The sequence below is a fragment of the Pleurodeles waltl genome, chromosome 6 (assembly GCF_031143425.1).
Source record: "Pleurodeles waltl isolate 20211129_DDA chromosome 6, aPleWal1.hap1.20221129, whole genome shotgun sequence".
Taxonomy (NCBI): domain Eukaryota; kingdom Metazoa; phylum Chordata; class Amphibia; order Caudata; family Salamandridae; genus Pleurodeles; species Pleurodeles waltl.
The window spans coordinates 53,804,711-53,830,904 of record NC_090445.1 but is presented as its reverse complement, the minus strand read 5'-3'; the positions used below and the strand labels follow the sequence as shown (position 1 = coordinate 53,830,904).

At 42.3% G+C, this 26,194-nt stretch overlaps 1 protein-coding gene across 2 annotated transcripts in view; it reads left to right on the top strand.

Moving 5' to 3' along the window:
• Positions 1 to 25,858, top strand: part of LOC138299180 (uncharacterized) — a 42,263-nt gene extending 16,405 nt beyond the window's left edge. The window contains exons 2-5 of one of the 2 annotated variants that reach the window (XM_069237277.1): positions 1,510 to 1,602; positions 4,347 to 4,430; positions 11,148 to 11,170; positions 20,761 to 25,858. In XM_069237277.1, coding sequence (XP_069093378.1) covers positions 4,374 to 4,430; positions 11,148 to 11,170; positions 20,761 to 21,478 — 798 coding nt within the window. In that variant the 5' untranslated portion in view covers positions 1,510 to 1,602; positions 4,347 to 4,373 and the 3' untranslated portion in view covers positions 21,479 to 25,858. The remainder of the gene's footprint in view (positions 1 to 1,509; positions 1,603 to 4,346; positions 4,431 to 11,147; positions 11,171 to 20,760) is intronic. The other variant, XM_069237276.1, reaches the window with a different exon arrangement.
• Positions 25,859 to 26,194: the final 336 nt, after the last annotated feature.

Here is a 26,194-nt window from a genome sequence, read left to right as displayed (position 1 = left end):
ATTTTGGAAGGGGCTTTGCCTCTTCTGGTGGAACTTCTCTTCGGATTACTTGTTGACATACTTATTCAAGGAGATGAAAACTAAAAAAGAAAATGTGCTTGTTCGTGCATTTCATGTTTGTGTTCTGTGGTGCTGGGGGAGTGTGTAACATGCTGCTCTTGACACCGTTTAAATGAGCAGATCTGTTTCAGCACCTCTGCTTTGACGAATAGCCATGTTTCATTCCAGACCAGCATTACTCAGGTTGTGCGATTGCCAATCCAGTTCATGAACGGAATTAAAATGGCCGATCTGTGCGGAGTGAGGTCGCCTCTTGATGAACAACAAATGGAGTGAGTCGTCATCTGACAGTGGATGTAGTGTATTTAATGGCAGTCGTACACACAAGTGTTGTTCAATAGAAAGCATGACCATTGTGCTCTTCAATATTTTAATGGTAAATGAGACAATCATATATGGAACTGTGGTAGTACTTGCCGTTTATAATAAAGAGAAAAGCAAGCAATGGTCTATAAAGGAACTTATACAAGTGCATAAGACTTTTCAGGACAAAGAATGATTCAGAAGCATTATGCCCTCTAAAAACATTTAAGTACTTTCATTAATATCTGATCAGACTTCAGTCTAAAGGAGTTCCATCAGGATGGGTGTGATGTGATCATATTTCTTTATGCCCTGAATGAGATGTACAGTGCCTTCCAGGGTGCCCTATTGCCTTTTAATGTTTACTCTTTGCCGTGTAATTATGTCCAGTCTGCCAAATCACAATAACTTATATTTTCTCAATAGATTTCATTTGTACTCAGCATTGTTATCTCAAACTCTGTTATGACATTCTGTGGTCATACTGAGCAAGAAGCTACCTACGTCATCATATGAAACCTCTTTATTGATGTCATAACTACTCTTTCACAGTTGCTTTATTAATATTCTTGCTTTCTTCTTGTTTGCTTGAAAATCCACCATTTGCCCACTCATTAGATTTTGCCTGCACAGCGCTTGCAAAAGCAATATAAAGAGCTCATTGGGAGGAGCGGACGGACATCCTGACTGCTTATTATTTATTTAAAGAGCCTGCTGCCATTTTCCTACTCTGCGGGGTCACTTGTCATTCCCTCCAGCTTTATACGTTGCAATGAGTCCAGGCGATATAATATTGGGCAACACCCTGAGGATATTGAGGTGAGCAAACTACATGCCGTCTCTTCACCAGAGGACAAAGGGGACAGTAGGCTCCGGGCAGCGCCGGACAAGGGATGATTCGGGCATTGACGTTGGAGCACTTCTTGAGGAGGCAAGTGGGACGTCTTTGGACACCCTCATCTTAAACTCCCCTTATTTGGGCGTGAAAGGTAATAGATTCACATTGAGGCACAAAATGTGCATTACAAACCAGACCTGCTAATGCTTCTACCTTGTTGGTTTCGAAGATTAAGGCATAAGGAACTAAAGCGATTTGCCCATGATCACACTTGGTGAAGACTGACGCTGTATTTTTCGAATGTTTAGGAGCACAGCTGAGAATATTTTGATAGGAGGGAAAGAGAAGATTTGGGGACCTATGAATAAAAGACTATTGGCATAAGTAAAGAAAAAGTACAGGTAAGACTACGGACATTGAGAAGACCTACTTCGTTTAAAGATAACCGCAGACGCTCGTTTTTCCTTGAAGCTTCACTGTCGAAATTTAAAGGGTGGGCAAAAACTTGATTTGCAGATGTAGCCTGTAGAAATGGAGGGGCTGACAATGAATGTGATTGGCTGCACCCTTTAAAATGTGCTTCAAGTCAGACTTCGTATTTATCTTTTCTGCTACGTTATTTTCTGTGACACATTGGCGATTTTTGGATTGTAAAACATGGCGATGGGTAAGCTCAAAATTGAGGATGCCGCGAAGGAGAATTAAGCCAGTGAACCTCAGCTCGACTTGTGTCTGCGTATTTGCTTTAATTTTTAGGTCAGCTTTCCCTCTTTTAACCTCATGTGATTAAAACAAAAAAATAAGTGATACATAAAAACGTGAGTATACATGAATATAGGGGCTTTGGGCCAGCCCTCTTCTTTTTATTTTTGTGGAATATGCTTGTAATAGAAAGTAAAGAAGTGATCCTTTCAATAATCCTTGCACTGGCCTGCCAGACATATTGGCTTTGCCAATGCTTGTTGATCGTGCTGCCTGATCCTGGGGCCCTTTTCCCGTATTAGTACTGTGTGAATTTCTTGTTCCTATTTCTGGAGGCTTTTCTACGTGACTGTGTGCTCTCTCCTATTCTTTGTGTGTTACCTGGCCCCCTGACTGCTATGTTCTAGTTAAAAGATAGGCAGCATACATACCACTGGCATTTTCTTAAATACTTAGGAAATGCTGTACTGTACAGCACATTCAAAGTGGTAAAACGTATTAAGGCATATTTTTGTACTGGAAGGTACAAAACCTGTGCCTGGCAGAAAGCACACACCCTTGCACTATGGCGCAAGGATATTGCATTGTCACGTGGTAGCCAAAAGTGTGGCAGTGGTGTGGTGGGAGAAAAAAATGCTCTATATCTTAGTAGTTATGGCACATTTTTTCTCTCTTACTTTGATGCAAGGTGGTGCAGCAATCGAACTTGCAGCTCTGCCTTGCGGTCAAGCATTAGTAAATATGTGCCTTAAAGTAAGGTGCAATTAATGCCACATTGCTTTATGCAAGGACATTTATTTAAGATATTTCTCTCCAAGTAGAAGTTCGGGAACATGTTTTTTTTCCTTCCAATAAAAACGCTTGGTATCCCTTATTCCAAGCAGCCGACCTCATAATTGAGAAATAAAATGCCCTGGGGAAAAAGTGCACGGTGCAGAAATGTTATTCCCTTAGAGGTATCCTTATAAAAGCAACTCAAAATGAGTGTCTTGGTGTTTTACAGGTGGGTCCTGGCACACTAATGCCAGCACTCTGCTGAAGTGCCAGGTCAGAATTGAGGTTTCTGAAACAGTCTGCCTCCACAGGACTTGGCTTAAATATAGTTTGCTGAAGAAAATCTTTCCCCTGTCTCCCATCACCTCCCTACTTCTTAACTTATGACTAATCCCATAAGTGAAACCTAATGCATTTGCCAATGCTTGTTTTAATTTTCCCCCCTTATGACGGTCGGGCACGCTTGCTACACTCTCTCGCCACAAGGCACTCATTCCGAACTTTTATACACCACCCCTTATAAGTGTCACCAGCTGCTACTGTCTCCGACCAGGTGACATATTAACTCTCAGAACTACACCAGCATGAAAAAAATGTTTTGCAGACACATGCAGGAGCCAGCCCCCTACAGAGCAAGGAACCCTTGTAATATAAGTGCAACTTAAATAACTGGTAACCTTGTCAAAGGAATCTCTTTGACCCCATCTGCTTAGAAACATCAGGCATATTTCTGAATATTGTAAAAAGGGCACCCTCCCTCGCCTCTACAAAATGTCACCCTCTCTGTCTGATGATACGTCTTTAGATCTTTCGGTCTATATATCGCTGTAATCTCTCCCTCTCCATAAACTATTCTGTAGTTCACTTGTAACTTGTTACACATTAGTAACTACAGATATTTAACAATATGAGTTGCTCTCTAGTCTGTAACACACTTTCATAATAATACACATGCTAAGTATGCAGATGAATAGTTACTACATTGCCACTCTGTAAAGCATCTTTCATACTACTCTGCATGGGCATGACCTAAAACAAGGCTGTCTGCCAGGAGTACGTTTTTTCATGACTCTGCTTATATTGAATCTGATGAGTTGTTTCACAACATTTCTTTAATAGATCAGTAATAATTCTGCAGATGGCACATGTAGCAAATGACCCAGCAGCGCCAAAGGCCCTATTTTTATTTTACCATGCTGCACCGCATTGGTGGATGCTGTGCAGTGTGGCAGAAAGCAATTGGCAATGCCAATAATTGTCAAAGGTGCGACCGTTCGGCTTTGTCAATGCTTGTTCTTTTTATGACATAACATGGTACAAAAATAAAAACCCGATTGCACAAGCTTGCCAAGGCCAGATGCAATCCCGTTGGGAATTTTTATTGTTTAATACCCCCAGCTTTGTTCTTTTTAGGGTTTAATTTAACATGGGCGCTGGTGGTGTTGCTCACCTAGGAACATTAGTGGCTCAGAGAGAGCTCTGCTTGAGCAAACTGCTTATCACTGTTAACAAGATGCTCTCTTCTGAGTTTGGGTGAAAAACTGAATCTAATTTGTTTGTGTACTGTGAAACTGCTCAGCATTGTTCTTTAAAATGGGTGCCTAAAGTACATGCCTTAAACATTATATATACAACATACCTCACTTAGAAAATATGCTTTTGTTTTCAGAGTTCTCTCCAGTGTAGAAAAAGGAAGATGGGTGATACTGATCAGCTGAACTCCAATAAAGAGGCAAAAGTAGCAAAACGAGAGGTAAAAGAACAAAAATGAAAATGTGTGTGTAATAACCTACTGCAGATGTCTTTGGTTTGCACTGCTGTGCTGTTTGCTGCATGCCCGTGGCCTACTGGGCAGAGGCCCGTCTCCATGCGTTTCTGTCATTATATCTTTCAAACAGTATAGTCATAAGCTTTAAATATTAAACCACCTTCAATCTATCTTGATATCATTGGATACTAAGTAAATGATTCATTTTTTTTCTTCATGAGATTCCATATTCTCTGCCAGTAACCAATGGAATTTGTAGTTTAACCACTCACCCAACTTTGTAGAATGAATTCTACTATAATACAGAAATAATGAAAACGTTTTCAACAATCTTCCAAAGAAAATGTAAGTTTACAGTACATTTGCTGCAATAGAGAGTTCTGTAAGAAATTTACTTTTTGAATAAATCAACCACCTTCACTCATACTAACCTTAAGTGTAATAACTAAGCTTAAATGTAACACCTAACATCCACCTGACCCCATCAAAAGCTTGATTGTACGTCTTACCCTTTTAAACCTCCTTACTCCTATATATGTTGTTTTGCTGATATTACGTATTTCTTTCATTGAGTACTTTATGAAATGCTTACAGAGTGGACATTGACAACTCGTTTGCTTGCTTTCTGAATTGAGTGAGGGTGTGAAACAAGGGCATAAATCAGGCATGCTAAAGTTGGCATCTTGATCTGCCTGTGTTCGAGGAGATTAGGAGAAACCTAGTAAGATTTATTGCACACATTCTGTGAGCTAATTACAGCTGTCAAGTGCTTAGCCTGTGATTATGGAATGAGTAAATACTAGTGACTACACCTTCTACAGATGACATTTACAGTTAAAACTTAAAGTAGTGAGCAATACTGTTAAAATGTCACTTTATCTTTATGTTACTGCAAACAAATGAGTACAAAGTGAAAGGGGCAGTTTAATCCAAGTAACCAGGCTGCACAGTTAATGCATGCAATCAGCACTGAGTCAGTAGATTGAAGTTATGGGCACTTCAAGGACGGGGAGGTTTCACAGTGGTTATTGACAGCCTGCTGGAGGTGTTCTGTTAGTTCTCATTAGTACATTTGTGTGATTGGAAGCTCCACATAATATTAGCACCTTTCCCCAAAAAGTGAATATGCAGCTTAATGGGACCCCTAAATATAATGGTATCCCAAGAAATGCAGGAGGACCACATTTGTCCCCTCCCAGTGTTGTAAAGACTCCTGTTACAGTAACAAGACTGTTGGATTTGGGCGGCAGCACCACCAAGCACGGGGGACCGAGTCTGATCCTGTGCCAGGTAGCAGATGTTGGCCTAACCCTTCGGCCAGCTAGCAGCACCTCAGCAGTACCCAAGAGTAAAGGTGATTTGTGGCAGCCCTTCCCATGACATCTAGATTTCTCAGGGAAACCATGGTGGGACATATTTTACCCTTTTCTCTCAGTCACATATGTCTCACTCATGCAAAAACAAACAGAGGCAGGATTATGTTCAATACGTTTTATTGAATAAACTGCATTCTTTGTAAAAATGGACTGTATTGCGATTATAAGGATGATAAGACACAATAAAAGCAAAGCAGTGACAAGGAAAACGAAGCATAGGAAAAAGCCCACCATACTGTCCAAATAATGGTTCTAAAATCCCTTGCTGCACTACTAATATTCTATACGAGAGCATGGCAGTGTAAGCCCTAATCTGCCCATCAGACCCCACTGGAAGGAACTCATCCCTCATACCTGTGTTTATAGGTAGAGAAGAGATCTGTTGGTCTTCTGAGAAACCTCCCACATGGAGCCAGAAAAGGCATCAGGTATCAGCAGAAACTGGAAGGGTGACGTGCGGCATGCGATGACAACTGGCTTGAATTCCCCTCTATGGTGTAGGAGGCAGTGCAGTGTTTTATAATAAAACATCTTGTGTTCTGTGAAAACTGCTCTAACATGACAACACGTATATTTCTGTGTATAAGAGTTGGGGACATGATGCGTAGTTTGTGTCGGCAGTATCCCATAAAGTTATCCCGTTCAGCCTTGAGTGAAGTACAGAGTGAAAATGTTGTGCAAATAAATGAATAACAGAATTCTGTGCGAAAGGATACGTGATAAAATAATAAAAAACATCCCTCCGAAAGTAGAGCTTTTGCTAAAACAATTAAAGGTGAAATGCTATGTATCTGAACGAAAGGGCACAAGCTGTATGGCTAAAGCTAAAATAATGTACCTGTGTAATTGCTAAAGTAAACTCGCAACACACTCCTCATTGTTGGTTCAAAGTTTAGTGGTCCCTAATAAAACCTAAAGCAGAAATTACTGTAGCCACATGTATAATTTCAAAAGCAGGCGTAAAATGAAATGTCTTTGTTGACAAGTAAACATGCCAAATTCAAACTGGCCAAATTAGAATTTAAAAACATATCAATCAATATAAGGCCAAATGTCAGCAGTTCAACAGGAATCATGTTCTATTAGAAAATAGCCAATTTCATCAATTTTAATGGAATCCAGGAAAGACTCCACGTCAGCAGATGTTAAAGAAGCTAAGTCGTTGACAAGGAAGGTGAGACAGAGGGCTTGTGTTCCATTGCCTCGGCTCTAGCCAAGGCAGCAGCATCCCGTGCAGTGCCAGGTGTAGCACCAAGAGCCAATTGATCCACAAATGGTGGCTTATAAGAAGCTTCCCACAGCTAACGCAGTCTCAATGTCCATGTCTGGTAATGAGCCCTCAGCTAGAACATCAACAAATCAGCTTTCAAAACAAGGTATGCACTGCGTAACAAGACACACTTCCAGAGTGCATGATTGAGAGGGCACCACAAGCAAAGGAGAACGGGCTGCACAGTTCAAAACCGGTCTGAATGACAGAGACAAGTTGCACTCCAGTTCTCCCAGGAGTGGTGCTCCGAAAATAATGCATCATGAGTTCACAACACAGTTGGGCTGGTGAAAGCGCCATCAGTCTTCTTTGTTGGGATAGGACAGCTATTGTGAAGAAAGAGTACCAACAGAAAAATGGTGCCAATTAATGCCAAAGTAATAGGGAATCCCCCGAAAGGACTTGGAAGCATGGGCAAAGGTAGGTTGCCGAATATAAAGGAGAAGGTGCTGACAAAACCAGAACCAAGAGCCTTAAAGAAATGTACAATCCCAGTGGTCTTGGACGCTTTAAGAACTTGCCCAATTAATTCCCCGAAATGTCTTGGAAAATTAGTATTTAAAAGGGACTGTATCTCTGCAGATGATCTCGCCACAGATGTAAGCACCACGTGTTTTTGAAACAAAAGAGCCTTTAGTCTGTTTACCTTGTCAAAATTTCCGTTTGAAGTAGCAATATGAGGCCATCTTTCAGCTACTTTTATCTGTAATGTGGGGGGGCACATTACCGCAACTGGTGACAATTTTGGAGACTGAAACGACGTACGCATTTCTGGCTTGCATTCCCCAACAGTTCTCTTTGTTCAGAACCACATAATTCTCATTCGAGTGAACCTGGAACTCGGGACGAATCAAAGAGACAGGAACTCCTTTCAGATAACAGGCTATATTTGTGACTGAATCATTACATGCCCTGCGCAAGGACAACTGTTTACAAATCATTCAGTGGCTCACAAAACTCTCACACCCGTTTACTCTAAGAAAGACTTCTTTCATGCCATTAGAACATCTGTTAATAGAAGGGCAGCTCCCACACCTCATGAACGTTACTATCTCCTAGCTTTTCATATCTGCCTACAGGAATGTGCTTCAAGCACAAGGTAAATTGAAGTGTGGAAACAGGCAACTTATTAGCCCCATGAATTAACCAGACAGCAGATGGTATTTGTGCCACAGTAAATGGCAACTTTTTCAATTTTTTTTATGTTAAACATGAAATGTCACTTCTTTCTTATTCGTTATTTGCTGCTGTTGCGTTAGATTAAATGCGGCAAACAGATCTCTTGAGCTTACATATTGCCAAGGTATGCAACCACTTTTTAGGACTTGTAACTTCCAAACTAACTGCATAATGGACCTTAGTTGGCTTTGTCCATGCTGTAAAGACATGCCATTTTGTATAATGTTGATCTCCGAAGAAATTATAATTGAGGGTGTACAGGATCTACAGCGGCTAATGCTTTCTGTAACTTTTCCTGATCTATTTGCCTTAACTGGGCTGCAGCTTTTTTTGGGGAAAGGTGTGTGTGTGTGTGTTTTTTTTTATTTTTATTATTATTATTTTTATTTCATTATAAATTTCATATGAGAAGCGTGTTTTTTATTTCATTATAAATTTCATATAAGAAGCGTGTTTTTTTTTTTTTTTTTTCTGGGGCCCAACAGGAAATCTTTTAATTTTGTATCTTCTGATAGGAGACTGGGGTTTTTCTTTACGGCTGCTAGTGTGGAATATTTCCCCCATTGTTGGCATAATTTCCCCACGCTGTATGTGTTGACGATATCAGACTGTTGTGGTGATATGTAACCAGGGTCAGGTCAGCTCGCTCTATAACCCCCTGTGGAGTTTACAAAACGTTCATGACAACCATTTGTGTTCGTTGGCCACAGTAACCACCCGTCAGGATGTGAAAATGTGTGTTGAATATTCACCCCCCCCCCCCCCCCCCCCGACCCATGCATTGAGCTGTTCTTAATTGACATCTATTATTTTTTGCCAATTATTAAATTTAGGTGGTGAGGGAATACTGGGCACATTCAATTCGCTACTCTTCGTCAAGCCTAAACAACTAGTTTCACTTACAGTTTTGTTAAAAAATATATTTTACAACGGAGTAAAGCATGCTCTAAACAAAGTTTCCCTTCCCTGCATTTGCTAATCTTTAGTTCCCTAAACACTGTTTAAGTCAATCGACTTTAACCAATATTCATAGCCTCCTATCACCAGCTGGGAAACAAAGGAAGCAGAATAAATCAATCTGGTATTTGTTAACAAAATATTTCGCAATTTCGTTGGAGGTAACTTGAAATAATTACTCAGCAATTTTGACATTGTGCCCTATAAAATATGCACATTTTTCCATATATGTTGCAGAACCTGGGGCCCGGCCTTCATTAAATGGAGGAGGGGGCCACGTGCCCCCCCCCCCCCCCCCTCCCTGGCTAATTTCAGCACCAGGGACCCCATCCCCTGGGGCCTGGCCATCTTTCGTGGGTGCCCCACAGGGCACCTAGTGTGCAATGGGACCACTGGGGAGCCTGATGACCCCTGCAGTCCCAGCCGGCTCCCTGCTTCCTGCGGGAGCTGGCATTGCTGTCACAGAAAGGGAGCTCACCCCCTTCATTCTTTAAATTCAGCCCCAGGGAGGTGGAAGTCCAAGGGGCTGTAAGGGTGGGGGAGGAGGTCACGCGGCCACCCCCCTTAATTTACATTAGTAGTCCCAGGGAGGTGTTGGGCCCCAGGGCTATGGGGGGAGGGGCCCAGGCTCCCCCTCCTTTATTTTTGGCATACCCCTGGGATGTGGCCCTCCTGGCGGCTTTACTAAATTAAGTGCAGAAGACACATAAAAAAACAAAATGTAAAAAAAAAAAAAAAATTTTTTTATCTTTTGCAGTTTCTCAAATTTGTCGCAAATTAGCCACTATATATATATATATATATATATATATATATATATATATATATATATATATATATATATATATATATAATTTTTTTTAAAACATTTTTTTTTATGTTTTTTTTTTTTTGGTCCCGGTTGAAGTGTTGGCACTGCAGACCTTTGCACAAGCTCGTTATTATTTGCGAATCCTTCGCACCTCTAGATATTTATGTCTTTCTTTTAATATCTCAAAAATTACTGAACGGACATCCAATAACAAAAAGCACTCTTTCCGAACAAAGAGCTATATTTCTGCCAAATTTGGTGTAATTTCATCCATCAATTCGGATGTTAGTCGTGTCTAAAATCCTTATGTGAATTATAATGGGAAACACGCTTTTTTTGACCCCCTACCCCTTTTCCTTCTTGGCCCGACTTGATGGATCCCCCCTAAACTTCCCATGTACAACAAGATTTCTGGGGACAGTTTTTTTAAAATAATTTTTCATGTGAGTCTGTCAAACGGCGCCAAAGATATATGCAAGTCAAAACATTTATTCAGTGGAAACATGATCTTAACTATAACTTCCTGCTGGTGACTGCTAGTAGGTAAGAGGAAGAGTGAGAATGATAACTGAAGAAAGTATTCCCATCTTGAGCATTAGTCGTGAAATTCAATGCTTCTAAATGTAATCAGTATATTTACTTGTATCATGCACCCATAAGGAACCTGGGTTATAGCGCCTAGCAGTAAAGCAGCAAAACGTATTTTTAATGGGGCAGTTTTGTGGTTTGTCAAAGCCCCACACAAGCTTCTGTCACTCGGATCTCAGGATGTGACAACAGAACCTCTTAAACAGTACATCAAGCACCAGTGAGTTAAGTGAATGTAGTGGCAAGAGGGTTTGGTGGGAGGAGCAAAAGTAGGGAATAGTAGGATATTAGAGACACAATTGACGGAGTAGGTCATAAATCTGCACTAAATACTGCACCCTTCTGCAAAGACTTGTAATTCAGCTGTGTTTTATTTATGAAATCTACATATACAAATATTTGCAATGGTTTGCCCCAATATTCTATACTGTATTGACAATGTAATAGTTTGTTTATAATTGTACTTTTGCACCTCATTTTCTGAGCTTAATTTGGATGTGTTTCCTGTCTTTTCTCTCCAGGGCGCTCTGAGCAGGTTAAGCAGGTAAGATCATATTTTACCATTTGAAAAACATTGTTGCCTTGCATCTCAATACACAATTTATACAAAAGGACAACTTTTCCACATATAATAACCCCGTTTTTCCCTTCTGACGCCTTGTTTGGGCTTAGCATCCTCTACTTATGTGTTGTATGAAGACACTGTCTAATGCATACCTTTGGTTACTCTTCCTGTGCCACATTGATGCACTACCCCTCGTAGGTCTCGTATGATTCACGTAATCGTTGAGGACTCAGGTTCACTTTTATCCCATGTAAGTCTCTCATCCCTCTCAGATGTTCATGCGTACCTTTTACCCTCATTTTCTTTCACATTGGATGCTCCTGCCAGCCTTTCCCTCGTGAGGGATCACATTTATGTCAGATTAGATGGGCAAGCTGTTAATTCTAATTTGCCTCCCAGTTGAGACCCCCTGATCTCTATTACCCCAGGAGGCGTGTCATTGGTCATTCCATTGGAGACCCTCTCTTCACCCTAACCCCTCCGAGATCTCTCACTCCTAATTTACCTCACAGTAAAGCTCCTGGTTTAAACATCGCCAATTACCATATTGTACTCTCTGGTAGGTTGACATGGATTAGTTATGTACTAATGACTTCATATTGTGATGGTTTTATGCTGGTCTAGTTATTTTTATACATACATAAGTATTAATAACCTTGAACCTTAATAATGTGTCATTGTTCACATTCAGCCGCATGTGAAACTCGCCCTGATTTTCATTTGTGACCTGTTGCTCATACAACTCCGCGCTGTGGCCTGACCCGGACAATTACATACGGGCATTTGGTCAAATGGCTCAGTTACTACGTTTAAAAAAAACAACTAATTTAGATGGCTATGTATTGTCTGAGCCTTATGCTATTCCATGGTGTATGGAGGCGGTAACACCAATCACAAAGGATTTCAAATCTTTTTCTTTATTCATTTTTTTCCAATTTTCATGTAAATACACAAACCAACAAAGGCAATACAGTCTCTTACTTGCATTATTGTCCATAGGTAGTTGTCAGTAGTACTCCGTGTTACAGTAGGGCATTTAGCAGGTTTCGTATGACACACAAGCACACCACACATTGAAAAAGATGCACTGTAAACAATGCAGGACAGCCTTGTTACTATTACTCCTGGCTGATATTCTGGTCAGATGGTGCGGCAGGTTCTCCCTCCGTAGACACCAGTCCGTAGTAGGTTCTCCACTACCCACGTATTTTGTCAAACTTGCGGGGACAACCTTTACTGTTATAGATCATCTTTTCTGCCACTATGTATATGTCCATCCCTCGCTGCCACTCTTGTACTGAGGGCACTTCTGACTCCTCCACCCCCCTCCAGCATCTGGCCACCACCAAAGCCAGTGTTAAAGAGCAATTTGAAACGTGGAACACTTGCATCGCTTGGGATCCCCAGCAAAACAAACTGTGGTTCTATCGGAAGCGTTACCTCCAGTATGGCCAAGAGTTCCCAAAGAATTGCTGGTCAGTTTCCTCGTATGTGAGGACACTCCCCAATCGTGTAAATGAAGGTCCCAAAATCTCCTCATAGCACAAACAGTTTGGGGCAGATGACTTCCCAATCATGAGTAGCTTATTGTGGTCATGGTAGGCCCTATGGAAATTTTGAATGATATTGGGCATAAATGGTCTTAATGGCATCCTTGCATGGGTGCATTAACGCTGCTTCCTAGTCTGTGTCCTTAATTCGCCCAAATCACATTGCTACCTCTCACGTAGCTGGCCCAGGCTGTCCGGCACATGGTAGAGATTGCTCCCGTGCCTAGATTGTCCATTAGTATTCTACCCTCTAGTGGGGCATATTCAGGTAGTTCTGCCCCTACCAATTCTTCAGCCTGCCAAGCATGCCGTAATTGTGCATATTTTAGAAATTGAGTCGGGTGCATACTGAATTCCTTTTGCATTGTGGTGAAGGGCCTGATGCCCCCCTGTTCTAGGATATCGCCCACTTTGTTAATACCAGTGGTATTCCATAGTTTAAATCCTCGCAGTTTCTGAATCTCCTGCAAACAAGTCCCTTTCCAGAAGGGTGATTCTTTGGTGATTTTTATATTCCCCGCTTAACACCTTTGTGGCTTTACCCCGTGCTTCTGGTGCAACACTTGTTATCTGCGGTAAGATATGGAAGCACTTCCCCCATGTAGATAGTGGAGGTGAGTTCTGTGTGCTAACTGGGCATGTTCAAGTCAAAATTTTAGGTCTTGAGGGGTGTAAATCCAGTTATTTAAGTTTATCAGGTGGGCTGCCCAGAAATACCCTTCGATGTCTGGGATGGCGAGCCCTCCAGTGTACTGATCACACTATAATGTTTTAAGCGAAATTCTGAGGTGGCGCCCATCCCAAAGCCGGGTCCTCAGTTTCCCCAGTGAAAGTGATTTGGGGGATTGGGTAGTAGGTGTTCTAAAGGGCATAAAGGAACCTAGGGAGTGTAATCATTTTGAATAGGGCTGCCTGCCCCATCAGAATGAGAGGCAAGCCCTTCCATCGTGCCATGTCAGCCTGAAAACCTTAGAGGACTCTCCCCACAATACAGCTCTCGCACTGCTCCCCAAGTATTTGAATCCATCTTTGGCCACTCGAAGTCCAGGTGGTAGTGACATCTGTTGACGTAATCGGTGCAGCGGATACAACAGTGACTTGTCCCAGCAGTCAAAACAGCGACGGGATGATGGTCACCGTGGCAGTTACATACAAGAGGATATCATCAACATATAACAGTAGTTTAAGGAGTTAAAATCTTATGTGTCTTTGAGGATTCCGAACTTTACTTGGGTTCTTCAACTCACAAATGTAGTCCACGGACTCTGCCAATAGGCCCCACACAGTATATCCTTAGTATACCTTCATTCAGAAAAAGATTTTGTACTGTTATTTTATCTAATGCTTTTATTAAAAACACATAGGCCCTCATTCCGAGTGTTGTGGTCTCAAGACCGCCACACTCGCGATGGCGGTAGGACCGCCACAGACAGGGCTGCACTGCCCTGGGGTATTTTGAGTCCCTATAACGCCAGCCTTTACATGGCTGTTACACTGCCATGGAAAGGCTGGCAGAATGGGGGTGTCGGGGAGGGGGGCCGGGGGGCCCCCACACTGTCCATGCACAGCCCAGTCGCGCATTCCACTGCCCGAATTACTAGCAGTGGAATGCACGATGGGTGCCACTGCACCCGCTGCGTAGCCACAATATTTCCAATTTTTAAATGTTATCGTGGGAAAGGGTCCTTAAATTTCAGGAAGGGGGTAGACAACAGGTATTTTTTTTTATTTTTTAGATGTGGGGAGCGACCCCTTATGCAAGGGTCGCATCCCTGGGGGGCAAATTGTCCTAAGGCAGATCAGCCTGTTTTTATTAAGGCCAATCCCTCCCCCCCCCCCCCCCCCCCACAAGGGGGGGCAGGAACCATTTAGGCACCAGGGATCGGTGTGTGCGTTTGTTTTGTTTGGGGGGCAGCATCTTGGGCAAGGATTGCTTCCCATGGGGGCACATTACTGTTGGCCATTTCTGCCCCCCTTGGGGGCAGGTCAGCCTATTTTTGTAAGTCCCATCTGCCCCCGAGTGGGGGCAGAAAGCCCACCACGCACCAGGGAAGACTTTTATTTTTACTAATGAGGAAAGTGGGGTCATGGCCATGCCCTGACCCCCCCCAAAAAAATGGGGACAAAGTTGTTCTGCCCACCGGTGGGCAGATGGGGTATTGGTGGGGGGGGAGGAGAAATGTGGCAGAAAGCCTACTATATGCCAGGGAATTATAAAAAAAATAGTGGGGTGGTGGCTACCAACCAGTTATGCCCCCATCCCAGCTGAACGGGGTAACAGTCTTTCAGCTCTTCCCCCGCACACTAAAAGATCTTAAACCAACGGCAAGCAAGCGAACATTTGACTATTTTGGTTTTACATTCGGGCCATGGGAGCATGTTGAACTCTCAGAATCGTCCCACTTATAATGGAGAGGGCTGCACTTTTTGGACTTTGGGACGCTGCCATGTAGAAAAACCTACAAGACCTAGACACATCTGAAAACGAAACATCTGGGTGAGTCCAGGGTGGTGTGCTTCACATGCACCTGCACCATTTTCTTACCCACAATGTCCTGCAAACCTCCCAACTTTGCTTGAAATCACACATTTTTCCCACATTTTTGTGATGCAACCTTCCGGAATTTGCAGGGATCCACAAAATTCCTACCACCCAGCATTGTTGCATCTATACTGATAAACATTCTGCCCCACTTGTCAGCCTAAAAACATTTTTTATGGTTTTTTTTTTTTCAAACTGCCCTTTTGGACCCGGTTTGGGTCTCCCTGAATTTCAACATGTTTTTGGCTCTTCCTTGTCACAGGCACTTGGTCCACCTACAAAAGTGAGACATCATTTTTATCGGGTGACTGAGGGGAATGTTGGGTGGTAGGAAATTTGTGCCGGTGCGGTGATCCCACACAGAAATGTGGGGAAAATTATTTCTTTTTTTTTTTTTTTTTAGCTAAATTTGAGGTTTGTTGAGGATTCCGGTTAAGAAAATACTGGGGGATCCACACAAGTCACACCACCCTGGACTCCCTCGGGTGTCTAGTGTACAGAAATGGCTGGGTTTGGTAGGTTTCCCTAGATGGCTGCTGACCCCAGAACCGAAAACGCAGGTGCCTCCCTCTCCCACAAAACAGGTAGTTTTGTATTTGATAATTTTGATGTGTCCACGAGTGTTTTGGGGCATTTCCTGTCGTGGGCACTAGGCCTACCCCCACGAGTGAGGTACCATTTTTATCTAGAGACCTGGGTGAATGCTGGTTAGAAGGACGTTTGTGGCTCCCCTCTGATTTCAGAACTTTGCAGCACCGAGATGTGAAGAAAAAGTGTTTTTTTTTTTTTGGCAAATTTTGAAGTTTGTTAAGGATTCTCGGTAACAGAACCTGGTGAGAGCGCGCCACAAGTTATCCCATCCTGGGTTCCCCTAGGTGTCTAGTTTTCAGAAATTTCCAGGTTTGCTAGGGTTTCCTAGGTGCCGGATGAGCTAGAGACCAAAATCCGCAACTAGGTACTTTGCAAAAAACAGGTCAGTTCCCTTTGGGAAAATGTGTCCACGTTGTGTTTTGGAGCATTTCTTGTCGCAGTCACTAGGCCTACCCACACAAGTGAGGTACCATTTTTATCGGGAGTCTTGGGGAAATACTGGGTGGAAGGAAATTTGTGGTTCCTCTCAGATTCCAGAACTTCCTATCACCGAAATGTGAGGAAAAAGTTTTTTTTTTTTTTTTCCCACATTTTGAGGTATGCAAAGGATTCTGGGTAGCAGAACCTGGTTAGAGACCCACAAGTCACCACATCCTGGAGTCCCCTAGGTGTCTAGTTTTAAAAAATGCACAGGTTTGGTAGGTTTCCCTAGGTGCCGGCTGAGCTAGAGGCCAAAATCCACAGCTAGGCACTTTACAAAAAACACGTCAGATTTCAGTGTAAAAATGTGATGTGTCCATGTTGCGTTTCCTGTTGCGGGAATTAGGCTTTCCCACACAAGTGAGGTACCATTTTTATCGTGAGACTTGGGGGAACACAGAATAGAAGAACAAGTGTTATTGCCCCTTGTCTTCTTTACATTTTTTTTCTCTCCAAATGTAAGACCGTGTGTAGAAAAGACATGTATTTGAAAGATGCATGCTTTTGTGAATCATTCCCAAAATGTCCATCTCTCTATTAGTAAAATTACAAGAGGACATTGCCCTTTCTATTAGTAGATGAATATTCCCATTTTAACACAATTGTAGAGGTTCTGTGGCCAGTTCACAAAGGCATGTAAGAATATGTAAAAGGGTACTAGAGGAGCAGTACTATACGTTCTCCAAAATTCCTTTGTAGATAGGCCCCACTGTGTGACACAGGACGGACACCAGTGCAGAAGCACTCAAGCAGCCCACTGTCCTGGTGGGGGAAACCCGGGCAAGCTGTTGACTGCCGCATTGGCATTGAGCGGCAGAGGTAAGCTGCTGTACAGCCAGAGAATTCGGAGATGTGCAGATAACCACTGCTTCTAAACACCTTATCTTGTGCCCATTTTGGAAATACAAAGTTTTCCTTGATACCTATTTTTCACTCTTTATATTTCACCAAATGAATTGCTGTATACCCGGTTTACAATGTAATCCCATTGCAAAGTGCAGCTCTTTTATTGGCTCTGGGTACTTAGGGTTCTTGATGAACCTGCAAGCCCTGTATATCCCCGCAAGCAGAAGAGTCCAGCAGACGTAACAGTTTAATGGTTTCAAAAATCTGCAATAGCTGGAAAAAGTTATAGAGGAAAACGTGGACAGGCCTGGCTCTTTTTTGCACCTCAATTTCAGTACGTTTTTATTTTAGCTGTTACTTGCTGTAGGAAAACCTTGAAGGATCTACACAAATGACCGCTTGCTGAATTCAGAATTTTGTCTCCTTTTCAGAAATGTTTAGCTGTCCGGGATCCAGCATTGGTTTCACACCCATTTCTGTCACTAACTGGAAGGAGTCTGAAAGCACAAAAAAATAGTAAAAATGGTGTGTGTCCCAGTAAAATGCCAAAATTGTGTTGAAAAATGTGGTCTTCTGATTCAAGTCTGCCTGTTCATGAAAGCTGGGAAGATTATGATTTTAGCACCACAAACCCTTTGTTGATGCCATTTTCAGGGGAAAAAAACACAAGCTTTCTTCTGCAGCCCTTTTTTCCTATTTTTGTTTAAACAAAATTCTAGCTGTATTTTGGCTAATTTCTTGGTCTCCTCCAGGGGAACCCACACACTCTAGGTACCTCTGGAATCCCTTGGATGTTGGGGGGAAAAAAGGATGCAAATTTGGCATGGATAGCTTATGTGGACAAAAAGTTATGAGGGCCTAAGCACAAACTACCCCAAACGGTGAAGATTTCCTGTTGATTCATGATGGTTTTGAATTTCTTGCATACATCTAAATATAAAGTTAACTTTTTTAGCTTTTCCTGATGTAGAACCCTCATATTGAGCCTAATTGCATGAACAGTCTGCTTACTAATTTTCACTTTGCTGCACAAAAGTCTTCTCATGTGGTGGCCGGGTGTCCGATGAATGAGTTGACATAGACAGTTCTCACATTTCTAGGTGTGTTAAAACACTGGCTTTTATGTCACCGAGAGAGGACTTTTTCTAATGCAGTTAGGGCTTCCAGTAGGGGCCTCAACCCTGCCCATCAGCAGCCACCAAATCAAGTTCTTCTCAAGTTGATCACTGATTTAAAAAAAAAAAAAAAAAAAAAACTGAAAAAAACGACTGAAGTGTTCAGTGTAGAGTTCATGAAGGAGCGTAGCTAGCAATAGTTTCTTAAAAAAAAAGAATTGGTTTCAGTGGCGCAAACCACAGAATGGATATTGCACAGCATCTTGGGAAAATGTCACTCGCTTAATTAGTAGCCAATACAGAGAGCCGCAGGTCTCACTGACAAGGAATAATTTTCTTAGTTGTTTTTCCAAGTGGACTGTAGAATTGGAAACATGTTTCTCACCGTCAGACCTGGATATAATGCATTCCCATAATCGACGCAAGAAAGAATGTGCACTCCCTCCACAGTTGCATGTATAGAGCGTAGATTGTCAGGCAAGATACTCCAGAGAGAAGGATCCTCTTCTAATAGCAGTTTCTCAATTTAGGGCTGGACAAGGTATGATCCACAGATTTGGGCCAAAAACAGCCCTCACATTACAGGCAAAATTGAATATAAAAATAGGGTAAAGCAGTACAGGTGTGGCACCCTAAATTTCACACCTACAATTCTTCTACAAAAACAAATTGAGGAGCTTGTCATATTGAGGTCTCTCTCATACAGAGTACCAGATCAACTGCAACAGTTGAGGTCTGTGAAGATGCTCTAAAGTTTGTGATCATATTGAATGTTTTCCACAAAATTTTGTATTACATTTTAGCTTCTGAAGATGTAGTTGACTGACATCTACCCAGAAAAGGTAAATAAAGAGCTAAAGTATCAAAATGGCCAATTGGACCCTGATCCAGCCTTATATTTAAGACAGATTAGCTCCATTCCCATATAATGAAGGACTCTATTAACCAGCCGTCTCCTAGCTAACATGCATATTTGAATTTTATTAACTCAATCATGTATGTAACTTCTGCCTGAAATTATGGTAGGCGTGTTCATGCTGCCATAGTTTTTGTCTCGTAAATCTAGATATCTGTAATCTGTGTTTAATAAGCGTATTCATCCACGTGCTACAGTAAAACATTTTCCCTTTTCGGCACCCCTAAATGAGTGCACAAGAAGCCATCGGTGAGAGCCTTGTTCTTCAAATAGAACACCAGGGGCTGTATTACAGAGGTGCCCCGGGAGCGCAACAGGTGTTTGCGCCCACTTTGTGAACCCCCCTGGGCAGTTTGGTATTACAAAAGGGGCTGCAGACGCTTGGACAGACACCTCTGTAATACTGATAGCGCTGGTGCACATGTTGCGCCTGCGCTATCATCAGAGGGAGTTCTCTCATCTGCATGGGGGCATTTCCCCATGCACATGAGGGAATCATTTTGCCTCTGTGCCCGTGCTGTATTATGGATGTGGGCACAGCGGCAAACATGCCCTTAGGAGGTGCACTAATAATGCGCCACAAAAAGGTGGTACTCTGTCAGTTCACTCACTGAGGACAGACCTTTCAAGGGATGAAAAGGGTTCCAGTGGACCCTCCCAGACATCCACCTGCAGATAGGTGTGGTCACACACTGCACCCACCTGCAATGGGGTCTCTAATTACTTTTGAATGTGGGGACGGGTTACCGCCTGCACAGAGAAACATGGAGCAACTTTTAAAGAGCTGCTCCATATTTCTCTTGAATGGGATACCCCCAGGGAAGCGTGAGTTTACAGCTGCACTCAGGGTAGTGCATTCTTCATAATTGGGAGCACTTTCCCTTTTTGCACAAGTTGCACCTGCTTTCATGTCTGCTGTGGTGCAAACAGGAAAAAGTGAGCCCTATATATAATAATAGGGCCTCAAGTATGTAGTGCATGCCGGTTCCCCCGGCATTTCAGCAGTGGTGGTCCTAGAAAAATTATCAGGCCTTAGATTATTCTCTTAAGCGTGGCAGAAGAATCAGAAGCGTTACTGATCAAAAATTATGAAGGAGCCCCCCTACCCCCAGCCTTCTGTGAGGTGACCAATAGTTTTCCCTTGGGTATTTTTATTAAAATTGTGTTCCCCTCTTTGTATGCTTTGTGTGTGCATGACCCTAAACAACTTTGGGTAGTCGAAAACAATTGAGATATAAGATGTATTTATTTATATAGGTGGCTAATGATCATATTTATCTCAGTTTTTTTCTTTTTTTAAATATTAGGTCAGTTTTAAATAGGCTGTGCCATTCAGTGCATTCAGAAAATGTGTTTATGGGGCTTTATCTTTTAGATACATGTGAACTATGTTGGAATAATGAACTATGTTTTTTAAAAATATATTTTAACTGTCTTCTTGTAAATTTGGTATTCATAGTCAATAATAGTGCTGCATTACCATCTGCGGTGCTAAAGGTCTTACAGTATACCACTTCTCCTATTTTAAGGTATGGAACTATGATACCGAGTCTCACACAGTCCAGTAATCGTGAAGAGGAGAAGGAAGAGGACAATGATTATGGCGATGATCGTGATGAAGGCAGCTCCTCTCCTGATGGGAGCCTGTCTCATGGTAGCGTGTCTCATCTTGGCAGCACCTCTCTCGAGGGCAGTCTCGCTCGCGGGCATTCTCCTAGTCAGAGTTTGTCCCCTGATGACAGTGCATCACATGACCATGGCGAGGATGTCAGTGACCATGGCGAGGATGTCAGTGACCATGGCGAGGATGTCAGTGACCATGGCAATGGTGGCAGTGAACATCACAATGGTGACAGTGTCTCTGGCTATAGTGATAGCAGCGTAAATGGCAATGATTTTGACAGTTTGTATGGCAATGATGACAGCCTGTATGGCTATAATCACGGCAGCCCTTATGACATCGGTAGCCCCTTGGGCAATGATGATGGCAGTGTCTTCAGCTATGGCAATAATGGCAGTGTCTACAGCAATGGCAGTGTCTATGCTAATGATAATGGCAGTGTCTACGGTGAGGGCAATGATATTGATGGCAATGCCTTTGATGATTTCAATGCCTTTGAGGGTAGTCCCTTTGATGTCAATGCCTTTAATGATGACAATGTCTTTGGCAATGATAACAGCAATGACTATGGTAATGAGAATGATAGTGTGTCTATCAGTAGTGATAGCAGTGATGATGGCTGGTGATGACTATGTCAATAATGATAGTGTCTGGTGGTAATATTGGAGGTGCTGATGGACGAACAGGGATGGGGTGATGATGGAAAGCATATTTAAAGCATGAAAAGGGATTGTCATTCAAGGTAATAGGTCCATTGTGTGAAAACAATGACCTGATATTGATTTAATTTCTGTACAAAAGATGTGCAGCAAACTATACATTTCCATATCTGGCAGTACCACAAAAAAGTCAATTGTAGCTTACATGTGCGTTGTCTGTATACCACTTGCTGTCCAACGTATAAAGGTAAGCAGAATGATGGCGATGTAGTAATTCTATAGCGCCTACTTTTGCGATATGATGTGCTGAAATAATGTATGGTGCTAATGCTATATAATTTACCCTTCCTCCTAATTTGTAGGACGACCATAGCACAGCATAAAACAGATTGGTGAAGCTCCACACCTACAGCTGCCTCTGTATTCGTTGGTCTCTGGTGGTGCCATACGGAGGTGTTTTCGTCTAACTGCCAAGTGTTTCTTCTTGGCCTCTTTTCATGGAACTTTGTTAACCTCAAGACGTTTTATGTATAGCATTCCTGCTACGTTTTAGATTTTCTCCTTTACACGCTTAAGCTTTTTTGAAGTTCTGGTGTCCACTTTAGACCCTGTATTTAATCTTTAGCCTGTGATTCTTGCTGGTCTTGAATCACTTTCGAAGAGTCCCTTCTCTAGTTCAGATAATAAAAGATTATTTTCCCACATAGCAGTCACAAAGTGACCTTAGTGAAAAGTTGCATGGGGTCCTGCCTTTTGTCATCATTGGCTGTTCTTTAGGCCTTTGTATGCTTGTGGCCTTCCAGTGGGATTCTTTCTGATAAACCAAGTGAGGTTTTCTATTGGTTTCTTTAGAGCCATTTGTACCCAGCACTAGGCACTTGCTGAAGTTGCTTCACTGGGTTGTCACTAGACTGATCCTTCCAGACTTGGAAGTAGTAGACTTATACTCCATTAGAGACTGTGTGGTATGTCTGACCAAAGCGTTCTTGGCAACTTGCACTATGTGGGTCTTTCCTGCAGAGACTATAGTGAAAGCCCCACTGATGAGACACTACTCATTTTGCACTGAATTGCTGATAAGAGGCTTCCTCATTGATTGCCCACTAGAACCAAGGGGGTGACCTTAATACGAACCCTAGGGAATAATGCACAAAAGGTCTTTCACCACTGTCTTTTAGCATGTCACCCACAGCTGTCTTCCCATCCTTGCTGTCCCTTTTGATTGAAGTCCTTTTAATAGGTCTATATGTTGATTGCAGTGCATGTAATATAGTAGGCAGTGTCATTTCCTGTGGGGCTGACAGTGCCTCACATTGGGTTTCATAACCTTTCAGTTGTGACTTGGTATATTCAGATGATGAGATTGTTATTCCAGAGCTCTAGACCCCACTGAGTCCCTAGTGCTCTCAAACAGATTTACTTGACTTAGTAGCATGTAGAAACCACATAGGTTGCTTTGGAGTGTCCCTCAGAGAGTTCTGAGGTTTTATTTGCTTCTTTCAGTGGGGTCCTTCATGTACATTAGAAGAGCAGGTGAACTCTACCTTGAATGACAAAAACACTGGCCACTTAAATCAACCTAAAATCGTCGTTTTGCAAACTGATGATACTCATGATGAGATGCCCTACATCCTTTGGCCGTTTCACCCTGTCCATCAGGACAACCAAGATTTCCCCCATAAATAGTGAAGTGTTGAGTTCTTCATGAAGAGATGCACCCCCCTCTATTTACTTGTTTTCAAACTATCTCAAGGAAGATAATTCTGTGGGTTCTGATTGGGTGGTGTTAATTGGGGGGTCCACTTGATAGGAATGGCCCATTATGACTGAGGTGGCTTTCTGTGCTGTTGTGTTCTTTCTAGCTGCCTTATGGCCTGTACTTGGTGCCTACTTCTGGGGATAAACCCACTCCAGAGATATAGGTGGGTTCACCTTTAGTGTTAAACTGCTGCAATGGATGTAGTCTGTGTATCATGTGGATAGTTACAGGAAGTGTTTCTTAAAACTCAAAGCCCTGAGCATCTTCTCTGGTTCTGAACGACACCTTATTTTCCATTCTAGTAGACCTTCTTGGCCCAGTCTGCAATAATACCTCTACATACGAGGAGCTCTGGTATACTCTGCTGCTCTGTTATTGGTCCTTTTTGTAAACCTCAGGAGCTGCTGAAGGTCGCCCTATTTGATAAGGTGTCACCCAGGTGTGAGGATATCAGACAACAGTCTCTCACATAGCAGAAATTCCCATAACACTGGTCGTTTTGATGGTTAGCCAAGCCTTACTTTCAGCTCTAGCTGCTTCTTTTCTCCAGCCTCCCTAATTAAGAGCATAATGGGTCTTCAATATTTATTCTCAGAAGATGATGGGCAAGGTTCACGGACCGCAGGCCTCCGGGCATACCACAAAGTTTTAAGAGATTTAACAATTAGACTGGTTTTATTCATTCTTTAGTCTCATGCAGAAAGCTTGAACAGCTTGCAGTGTCTTCAGGTAAAAACCAAGTTACAAGGCGAGTGAATTGCATTACATGGTTGTAAGTTATGTGAACAGCCCTATAACCCAGACATTGAGTTTTTTTTCATGTCAACTCCTTGGGACACTGCATCTCAAGAGTTTAAGAACGGCATGTCTCAGGATCCTACCTTGTGGCCTGGCAAAGCAAAGTTCAGGATTTCCTCATTCCAGGTATGTTTACTTTATAGACCAAGTTTCATGTCTTCTAAGGGGCCGTCTTACAGTTGACCACGTTGACAGGCAGTAGAAGATGAGCCTGCCTTTGCTCCTCAAGAGTGATCTTGAAGGTTCATCGCCAGATTTCCTACCTTCTCTTGCCTTGCTGGCTGGCCAGAAGTAGTTTGGCCCACAGTGAAGCCACCTCTGTTTTTTAGGCACATATTCTGTTGGATGATGCCATAGTGAATTTCACTCTTCCATCTGGAACCTCTTATGGTATATCTTCGTATTTATTTTATCTCTTTAAGAATTTCTGCCTTAGAACTTTAGCTTTTTAGCATGGTTATAAGAAGGAGCAGTATGCATAGTTGTCATTGTGATCTGCCAAACTCAACCGTCTCAAAAGAGTATGTGTTTTACACCATATATATATATATATTTTTTAAATTGAAGGGTGAGACAGAAATGTTCTTGGTTACTGCTTTGTTTGTTTTGACAGTCTGTGCCACAGCATTCACTATCGCTCGTTGGTTCAAAGCAATTCAGGTATATGATGATAATAATTTTAGGAGTGGGAACTGTGGTTCTTTGAAGGATTGACTTGCTGGCTCCCTTATCACAAACAGTGGCTCTGGATACTTCCCTCATTTAAGCAGTGTCTTCTGAGTGTCCACCCCTGGGGCGTATTTCCATTCAGTCACTTACACCTTAGATTCTTCACTGATCTGTCTACTTTACTTCTTTTTTTTTTTGGCTTCACGGGCCTATTGAAATCTTACATTTTATTGTTACGCATAATGGATTCCACTGAATTGTCAGTGTAACTGTCATTACTGGTTTCCATCTTGATGTTCCAGTTTGTAATCAAGTGGATATTAAATTTGGCCATACGATAATTGTATATATCTGGTTATTTGCTGGCAAGCAGATGTCTTTGTATCACTAGCCACTCTTACAGTTTGGTGACATTAGAACACTAGATATGCACAAAGGGTGCAGCTGAGGCGGTTTAGCGTATGTGCTCCTCCATTAGAGCCGCCCTCTGTGTCCTGTGGTGTCTCTCAGGGTACTCCATTGCTGCAGCATCAGCCTAGTTGCAAAGCGGCAACACCCCAGGTTCTCAGGAGGTTCTTTTCTTTTACATTCCACTCTGAATCGTTCATCCAGTCAATCCATCAAAAGTAGTGCGTGAAACGAACATCTGTGCATGTACATCTGTGTCGTGCTGGCTTGGAGCCAAATGATAATGTTTAGGTACCCCTAGACACTTCACGCCACATCTAAAGCGAGGGGTCTCTTGCTGAATGCTCGTATTCACCTACTTCCAGAATGTGTCTTTATCCGGGCGTTTGGCCTTATTCTGGGTGGATTCATGTAGTACCGTCACTGCCCCCTGCACCTTATCCTCGCTCCCGCCACACCTGCTGCAGTGCATAGATTTTTACTAAACCCTCCCACCTTTTCTCCCACTCCTACTGCACTAGAAGGCGTTGTTTCGAACAGATGTGTAAATATCACTTAAAATGTATCAGTTGATTACAATTTTATGAGGTCATTGTTAAAAGTATCGAGAGGTTTACAGTCTACTCTACTTGTATATTTTTATTGAGTGGCTTTACTAACTGCAACCACAAACTGTTTTAGATGTAAACTGCATTAAACCTACTTACCAATTACATGTTGCTCATTTCTTCTATTCTTGCGCCAAAGTTGCTTGAATGTTTTCTTAACTTGTTCGTGCATTTTAGCCCAGGCTTTAGTTAATGTGACACTCCTTGGTTTTAAATGTTAACTTCAACATGTTGAATCACTGCCCATATTACTGGTTTACTCATTTAAATGTTTGCATCCCAGTTTCTAAATATTTTCACCCACACTTTGAGCTGCATAATAATTTCATTATACAGCACTGAAGGCATTGTGCAGATTTGTGATGCCGATTCCCCTTCACCCTTCAAAGTATGGAATATTACATTGTTATGACCTTAGTTGTGTTGCGATGCATTAACAGT